The 9,520-nt window shown below is 35.2% G+C and overlaps 1 protein-coding gene across 1 annotated transcript; it reads left to right on the top strand.

The window, feature by feature from the left end:
- The first annotated feature begins 2,757 nt into the window (after positions 1-2,757).
- On the top strand, positions 2,758-8,609 carry LOC147282597 (DNA glycosylase/AP lyase ROS1-like). The gene is made up of 19 exons (XM_086248235.1): positions 2,758-2,954; positions 3,366-3,511; positions 3,595-4,173; positions 4,326-4,416; positions 4,528-4,596; positions 4,669-4,873; positions 5,010-5,089; positions 5,354-5,438; positions 5,521-5,612; positions 5,712-5,780; positions 5,903-6,121; positions 6,516-6,734; positions 6,983-7,019; positions 7,110-7,167; positions 7,274-7,395; positions 7,503-7,568; positions 7,682-7,796; positions 7,871-7,909; positions 8,458-8,609. Exons 1-19 carry the CDS (start codon positions 2,758-2,760, stop codon positions 8,607-8,609), a joined length of 2,640 nt encoding a protein of 879 aa, XP_086104361.1.
- Positions 8,610-9,520: the final 911 nt, after the last annotated feature.

The following is a 9,520-nucleotide window of genomic DNA, read 5'->3' as shown; positions in this document are numbered from 1 at the left end:
ATTCCCTTTTTGAAAAGGTATTGTGCGCAAAAAACGGACACCGAGAGCCTAATGGCCAGATTTGCACATATAACTTCGAAGCCAATAATCATGCGCAATATTTATTGCATCAAGATGCATCTGCAATCTAAAAATATGCAGATGTAGATAGATGATGCATCTGCATCCGCCGAGCTCTCAGAAGCCTACTGAGCGCTCGGCCTACCGAATCCTCAGAAGCCTACTGAGTACTCAGTATCGTGTTTTTTTCCCTCCGTACGCGCGTACATAGATAGATTAGGCTTCAAGCCTTCAACTCAATTTTGTATTTGGCTGAGTTTCTAGTTAAAAATCTTTCAAAAACTATATTTAGGAGTAATTTTTTTTTATTTTATTTTTTGTTACATTGGAATGAATCAAAATCCTGGACCTAGCCTAATCATAACTCTTACCCCACCCTCACCACCTAGGCTAACCCCAATGGCTTAAGTAGATTTAATATTTAAAACAAAGAAATTGTATATTGCAATAATGAAATTGGTTTTGAGTCTAGATTATTCTAGTATTTAGTGTTCTTAGTTTTAAATAAAATATGCAACATGTTGGTGGGAGTTTATAGCTCTGGTGGTTGATAGCATTTGCCTTTACATCCAATACTAGAATTCGAATCTCCTAATCCCCTTTAGCCTCCCTTGTAACAAGAAAGAAATATGCAAATTACTACTAAATTACTACTCACTCTAACATGCTTTGTTATATCCCCTTAATAGTAAATTAGATACTGGTACCAAACCATTAAATAACTTGGTGAGAAATACATTATCCTAATAAGTTGATGTAAAAAACAAAATGACAGATGGATCTCTTACAGAGGTAGATGATAGAATTAGAGCGTCCAACCCAAAACCAATTGGCAATGGGTGGAGAGGCTCAAGATTTATAAGCACATATACGAAGCTCTAGTTTTCCGATGTGGGACATTGCTCCACATTACTCTCAACACGCCCCCGCACGTGTGGCGAGATTTTGAGCCTTACACATGAACAAATTGTATTGGGTGACGTGGGAGCACGTGTGGCCGTTGGGCCTTACACGCGGATAACTTGGCTCTGATACCATGATAGAATTAGAGCATCCAACCCAAAACCAATTGGCAATGGGTGGAGAGGCCCAAGACTTATAAGCACATATACGAAGCTCTAGTTTTCCGATGTGGGACATTGCTCCACATTACTCTCAACAGATGCATCTCTTGCAAAGGCATATGCAACTCCCGCAGAGGCAGATGCATCTCTCGCAGAAGCATATGCAACTCCCGCACATGCATATGCATCTCTCGTAGAGGCAGATGCATTTCCTGCAGAGACATATGTGTCGTCTCTCGTAGAGGCAAATGCATCTCCGGCCCGCAGAGACAGATGCAGTGGCCGGCCTGTTTTTTTTTTTTTTTGAGAAGAAATGAGAATTTTATTAAAAATACAAAGATTAAAAAACACAGAGTGGATAAGGAAGATGCAGTGGCCTGTAACTCAATATTTTGGGCTGATTGTGCCAAGAATAGTTGTAGTCCATCCCTTAAATCTAATGCACCCTTTTCTTAAACCCCTTTTGCTCTGTTCTTTTCTATTCACACGTAAATACTGTTCCTAATTAAGTCTGACTTGATTCATATTCATCATTTTTCTGATGACATCAATGGTTTACTGTATTACTTACCTTCTCCTGCTACATCTAAAAAGTGCTTACCAACTTCTCACCTATATACATGCATGATCTAATTAAAATAAATAAATAAATATACATGCATGATCTAATAGAAGAACTTCAGAAACACATGTCAATGGCATCAACGAAACGTGGCGATCAACACACTGCCATTGTCACATCATCATATGGTTCGGGTTGCTTGGAGAGGATGGCTTCTTTTTTCTTTTAATATATATATATATATATATCATATATAACCTTTTTTTGTAGCTAGAAAAACTTAATTTGGGTGTACAAAACCCACTGATCCACGTTAATGCTTTCAACTGTTGTTAGTTCTTAATCAGATGAAAAATCAGATAATTTCCTCAGCAGTCAATCCTTCAGGTATGCTCATTTTCTTGCTCATACTTGTCACTCTGCGCGTGTGACTCTGAAATTTCTACTTTGTCGTTTGTTCTATTTATGTTTTTTTGTTTTCAATTTGTGACTATTTATCACATAATCAGGATAATTTATTACAATATTTCACTTCCGCTTGAAGTAATTATAATTTTATATTAGATTGCATCATTGCATGTATGTTTTGTTCTAATTTTATCACCTACATACAATTGTACATATTACACATATATATTTTTTATTTTTAGGATCATGCAAAACTTTTGAGAACTCTATTTTTGTGTTTGTGTTGTATATAGCTGCAATTCTAAGGTCATCCAAAACAGGTGAATTTTTTTTTTTTTTTTTTTTTTTTGTGTTTCCTGGTAATTTTTGTTTAAGAATGGCCATAATTTTCAATCCATGCAGCTTCCCCAACCCCTTTTATTTTTTTGATCGAATGCTCTTGTTATTTAATTATCCATATATTTTCTATGAAAAATTACTGATTAAAAACCAGAAACAAAATTTAAAAAGTTTCTGCGTAGTGTTAACTGTTATAGAGCATAGGAGAGACATATTTTTATTTAATTACTCTGCCTATGTTGTCTAGAATTGGCAGGTCCCCAAGAAGTATCAAGAGGACTACTTAAAAGCCATTTAGAGGAAGCCAAATTCACATCCCAAACCATGGCAGAGCAGACTTTGGAAGAGATTGATGAGATTCAAAAGAAGATTATAGAGTTTGTAGCAAAGCGGAGAATACTAATGTCAATGCATGAGAGCAAAGAGTCTGAGATTGCCAAGTTGCAAGCAAATGCAGATGAAATCAGAAAACGCATCCGCGAAGTTCGGATTGATTTTGAAAGTTTAGCTGTTGATCCTTGGTAACTACTAACTAGCATGATTTTTGTATATATTATCCTTTCTTGATTACTAATAAATTTGACTCTGAATAGGAGTAAGACTAATAAATTAATAATGGTAATTGTGCATTTGCTAATTTAATCTTGTTAACAAATCAGACTAGTTGCATTGTTGTTTGTTGTTGTCTCTCTTCTCTTCTGATGGCTTTTGTGCACTCAGGCCTTCTTTGCCTGCTGACAGCTTTTTTCCTTTTATTTTCTGTCCTGGTTTTTCTATAATTCTTCACGAAGATTGCTTGTCCATCCAACTCATACATGAAGTAGAGAAATAATAAAAGGAATAATTTCGTAATAGAAAGCTTTTATCTCATTTTCTGCCTCTAATGTTTCGTACTCTTGACATTAATTGGCTAAAATGTTATACAAATTTAGGTTCAGAAACAAGACAATACTAGAAGAAATGGAACTAGTATTTGACAATCCATATGAAAGAGAGTTTCAGAAAGAGGCCAGCTGCTGGATTCCAATGACCCCTCCAAAGCCCATTCCAGCAAGGCCAGAAATGCAACAAGGAAATGGTAATAGTAGTAATAGCCTCTGCCATGTTGATATGACTGCTCAAAAACATTTGTGTCTTCAACTTCTACTTCCACTGATGCAGCAACTGCACCAGGTAACTGTAGGTCGAAGAAGAGAGGCTTTGATGGCATAGACCTGAGTCAGAAGCTACTGAAGAGAGCAAGAAGAAAAATGGAAGATAAGTCCAAAGCAACAATTATTGGAGGCAAGCCCAAGAAATCTCCAAAACCAGGAAGTCTGAAAGAAACTTGCAGGAGAAAAGCTAATCTCACAGAGAAAACAGATAATCCAATCACTTCTAAACCTACTACTAGGTCATCTAAGCGTCTTACCACTCAAAAGTTTCCCAGTATTCAATGTTCTCAAATTACAACTAGATCTTATAAGAAGGTTTCTGTTCTAAAGTTGCAAAATGATAAACAAACTCAACTCATGAAGCAAGATCAGAAGGCACGTGGGCGGATTAAAAGAAAGTGCAACAAATCGGTTCCTCATGTAGGGTCATCTGATTGTACCCTGAGATGGCATTTACAACCTCAAGTTGATCTAAGCATAGGTGAAGCTGACAATAATAAAGAGAAGGAGAAATGGTGGGAAGAAGAAAGGGAACTGTTCCATGAACGCGCAAAGTCCTTCATTGCCAGCATGAATCTTGTCCAAGGTGACAAATTGGGGTTTGAGGCATTATATCCAAATTATAGACATCATATAAAAATTGACTAATCATTTTCTTAACCAACTTTTGAAAAATGACTAGCGCAGAAATTGTAATTTTCTGCAAGTTTACTAATAGCACACTGATAAGTTTTGCAGGCAATAAATATTTTTGGATGTGGAGAGGTTCCGTAGTGGACTCAGTTGTTGGAGCATTTTTAACTCAAAGAGTGACAGATCTCTTCTCAAGGTAAAACTTGTCTATACTCTAATTCTCTGACAGAATGTCTTATGACCTGCTAAAAGAATATTTAGAAGTAGGCTGAGAAAGGAGTATATGTTGGCCTTTTCTGGTGTGCAGCTCTGCCTTCATGTCACTTGCTGCGAAATATCAGAGTGGTCGAATCGAGCAAACATGTGATCAGATAAAGTCAAGTAGGAACGGATCAAATTTGGAAAAACATGAACTTTCCTTTGGTGCAAAGGCAACTACCTCTAGAAGAAATGACAAAAATGTGAGGAACTGTGTCAAAGAAGATGATTGGGATAGTTTAAGGAACGTCTACTCCGGAGGGACACAAAGCGAGAGAAGTGATGATACAATGGACTCTTTAGACTGGGAAGCTGTTAGACAAGCGCCTTTGACTGATATCTCCAAAAGCATTTTGGGGAGAGGAATGAGTAACAAGCTTGCAGAACGCATCAAGGTATACGATAATTGTAGCACGAACAGTTTAAATAGATGAAGACAGCTCAAAAAGAATATGATGATGATGATTATTTTCTTAAGATCTCAAATCCCTTGAAGTGAAGGAATGTCAATAATTGCTCTAAACCTTTCAGGATTTCCTTGAAAGACTGAAAAGAGATCACGGGAGCATTGATCTTGAATGGTTAAGATATGTCCCGCCAGAAGAAGTGAAGTAAGTCCATATCAAAAGTTAAAGCTGATATTATGGATTGTGGTTCTTTTTAAGCCAGATCGAAAAGAGAAATATTGAATTTTATCTTGTTCTTTAATATGCATAAGTGTAATTTCCACCTGAAAAAGTAAATTCAAGTTTACATGAATCCTTCAACCTATAATTGTAGGAATAGTTTTCATCTTTTCTGCATAAAGATTTTGTAGCTCTTTAAGATATGTTCTAATGAATGTGAAGATTTTAAATGTTACCCTATGTATGTAGGAATTACTTGTTGAGCATAGAAGGAATGGGTTTGAAATGTGTGGAGTGTGTGCGGCTCTTGGCGCTGAAGCAGCTTGCCTTCCCAGTAAGAATTTGAAAGAGCATTAGTAGTTGGCATGACAGAGTTTCATTCTGGACCTGATATTTTGCCTTTTCTCTTCTATCAGGTTGATTCTAATGTTGGTCGGATAGTTGTACGACTCGGTTGGGTCCCTCTTCAAACATTGCATGGGAAACTTCAACTACATCATTTAAAGAGGTCAGAAACACACACACACAAACACACACACACATATACTGAATCATCAGTCTAGAATTTTTTAATTGCATTTGAATATCTAGCATTCTTTCTGTGTAGGTACCCGAAGGAAGATTCAATTTATAAATATCTGTGGCCAAGGCTGTCTAATTTTGACCTACAAACATTGTATGATTTCCTTTGATGTGTTGTCTTCAATATAATCTCCACCCCATAAAATTACTGCTTCTCAATTAACAGAGTTGTACTCAAACAGCACTTGTATTGATTAAAATACTAATCTTTGACAGGTATGAATTACATTGTCAAATGATTACATGTGGTAAGGTATGCATATTGTTCTTTCAAGATATTGTACAAGAAAAGAATGCAGCTTGGTATCTTCCTTGTTTCTCAATCATCACATTGTGCTTTGAACATGTGCAGGTTTTCTGTACAAAAAATCAACCAAATTGCCAAGCATGTCCTATGAGAGGAGATTGCAAGCACTTTGCAAGTTCTTTTGCAAGGTTTTGGATCTCATTCCTTGCTTAATTATATATAAATATATACATATGTATATCTTGTATTAATAACTTGGTGATTAAAATGGGTTCAGACATTTTAAAGGAAAAAGAAAGAAAAGATAGATTTAACCTGGCATTGAAGGTTTTAGGTTGTTCTTAAATAATGCAACATTAAGATGACCTTAATTTCACCATAACTTTCAAATTTTTCATGTACAGTTATAGAAGATTTATTATTCAAAATTATGAACTATACAGTGGGCTATTAGATTTCCCATCTTTTTGAAAACACAGAAGAACCTCTTATAGAAAATTTTACTTTAATTGGAAAAATGAAATTCATATGGGGTGTTTCTTTGATAATAATATTTCCCATTCATGTTGAATGAAGTGCAAGGTGTGAAGGTGACATTGAAGATTCTTTTGTAAAGTCTCATGAGAAGATTGCTAAAATCAAAGTCAATGATAAAGAGTCTGTAGAAAGCTTGCAGAATTGTTTAGACGGGACTAACGTGTTGCTTCAAAAGGGTAACATGTCAAATAATATAGCTCAAGTTGCAACTAGTCCCACACCCAGATTGAAGAAAATGAGGCGATATAGGACAGAGCATCTAGTGTAAGCACACAATTTCCTTCTTTCATGACTGAAGAATCATCTGTACACACACACTTATACTGAAACTAGATGCAATTTCTTTTCAACCTAAATGTATATGAAACTGATAGCCAGCTTTTCATAGAGCCAAAAATCTACTACCAATATGATTTTTGTGACTTATATTTTTTGAAACAAGTTGTTAAATATTATCACGGTAATTTACATTATTAAATTGCATATACTGATACAATTCTATACATATGCAGCTATGAACTCCCAGATACTCACCATATTTTGGAAGGGGTTAGCTATCTCAATTCTCAACCATCCTCGATCAGATGGATGTATTTGACTTTTAGATGCAATAACCCTTTTCATGAATAATGAATGCAGCTAGAGAGAAGAGAACCTGATGACCCCTGCCCTTACCTTCTTGCTGTATGGACACCTGGTATGATTGATAAAAGCCATTGTTGTGATGATGCAGCATTATTTTACAAGTCACTGGTTATAATAGTTTAAATTACTGTAATTGTTGATGAAAGTTTTAATTTCAGGTGAAATATCCAATTCTGTTGGATTAGCTGAATGTCAAACCAATTGGTTTGATGAGAAGAAGCCATTTTGTTGCAACAATGTTGCAGAAGATACTGGCCGCACTGTTCTAGGAACAATTTTGGTAAGGAGAACACATAACCCCTGGCATGTATTTTAACTGTGGCATATTTTCTTATGCTAAAACAACAAAAGGTGAAAATCTAACATAAACAACAATTCATGACATAGATACCATGTCGCACTGCATTGAGAGGAACCTTCCCCCTTAACGGAACATACTTTCAAGCCAATGAGGTAAAGGTTTCTGAAGTTTTTGTTCTCGTCTAAGCTTACATGTCCAGCATACTTGGGAACTATACTCTTTGAAAACAAGCTGGTCTGCTGAAATAACAATATGATCACCACAGGTGGTAGCTGATGATACAACCAGTAAAACACCAATTGATGTTCCTGTAGCATCCATGCAGAATTTGACAATGCGAACTTTATATTGTGGAACTACTGTCTCAGGAATTTTTAGAGGTATATCTTTTTACAGCACTTGTTTACAATGGTTGGAATCTTTTGTATACTAAAGCTCAATATCTCTGAACTAGGTTTATTAACTGAAGAAATCCAGCGCTGCTTTAAGGAAGGTATGATGTGGAATATTAAATTGCATGTTATCGTACTACACTTACCAAAACATGAAATTATTAAAAGAAAAAAAGAACCAGATGCTCTCCTTTAGTTCGAATTTGTAGTTTCTAGTCAAGAGAGAGATGGACAAAGCTTAAAACCTAGGATTGCAGACACTTCTTGCCTCTTCATTTGTAAGCAGCAATGTTGTACAATGCAAGAACGTAATAATGAAAACACTGAAGCTTTCTTGGGTGTAGACACATTACTTGCTTACAAAAATAAGCTGGACAATACATGGATTTCAGGCTGGATTCACTCGATTTCACTGCATATTTCGTTAAGGCTATATAAGAAAGTGGACAATAATCTTATTGATGCAAATTTAGCTATCATAATTTATTGAAACTGTGCTTGAAGAGTGGATTGTGAGATCAGTTGTGGTGATAATGAACTCTGTTAAAGCTGTTGTGATTGAAGAAAGTGAATGTATGTTCCCTGCTATACACTTGGAATCATGCTAGCTGCTTAATTTACTAATGAAGTTGGTGATTATATTTTGCAGGCTTCATTTGTGTGAGAGGGTTCAATCACAAAACAAGGGAGCCTAAACCTTTAGCAAAAAGATTCCACCCTCAACATTCAAGCAAAGGAGATACAAAGTTGAGCAAAGAAGATACAAAGTTGAACAAAGGAGATACAAAGTTGAGCAAATGAGATACACTAAGTTGAGATGGGGTTTGACTCAGAAAGGAGAAGAGCAGCTAATTTTTTGTGCATCAGATATGCAATTCTAATGCTGGTTGTTTTGAAGCATATGGTATCCAGCTTTTGTATATGCTTGGAAAGTGGTGGTGGATTGGATATGGACCATAGTATAGTAATAGGTGCAACAAAATTAAGGCTCAAATTAGCAGTAGATCAGTCTTTTTGTTTTCTCAGATTTTGATTGCTTCCACACCACTTTTGACATAAACTATATGGCTTGTTAAAGTTGGATTCACCTAATATACATTCACTTCTCAGGAATGAAGCTACATTTCAGAAATCAGTGTCAAGTCTCTAATTGTATACTTAATCGTTACTAGTATATGGAAATGCCCTTATTATAGCTGAAATTAGCTACTATGATAAATTAGCACCATCTAAGGATAAAAATAATTTGGTTATTTTTTTTTTGTCTTGAAACTTGATCTTAATATTTTTAAAACCATAAAGTAATTCTATAAATGTTCGACACAATTCGTACAATAATTATTAAAAATGAGAAAAACTAGACATTTCTTTCATATAATACTAGTTTTTTTTTTTTTTTTTTTTGCGTCAAATTTTCATTTTTAACACTAATCTCATCGATTTATTACATGCCAATTAATGATAAACTCAAACTCATTATGCCAATTAATGTCAAATCGTCTTGTAATAATAATAATAATATTATCACCACCCCTAGTTGATCACACCACAACCACTGCTTAGCATTGAGACAAAATTGATTCATTTGAGACAAAGCTGATTCTAGAAGTACCCGCATCACTCACTCATCTTTAAATTATATATTTTTTCTTTTTTGGCTTCTCATATATTATACTAATTTGTTAAATGATTCAGACTTCTGATATTTAATT

The sequence above is a fragment of the Dryas octopetala genome, chromosome 6 (genome assembly GCF_963921425.1).
Source record: "Dryas octopetala chromosome 6, drDryOcto1.1, whole genome shotgun sequence".
Lineage (NCBI taxonomy): Eukaryota > Viridiplantae > Streptophyta > Magnoliopsida > Rosales > Rosaceae > Dryas > Dryas octopetala.
Note: the sequence above shows the minus strand (reverse complement) of the source record. Positions and strands in the feature narration are given on the sequence as shown.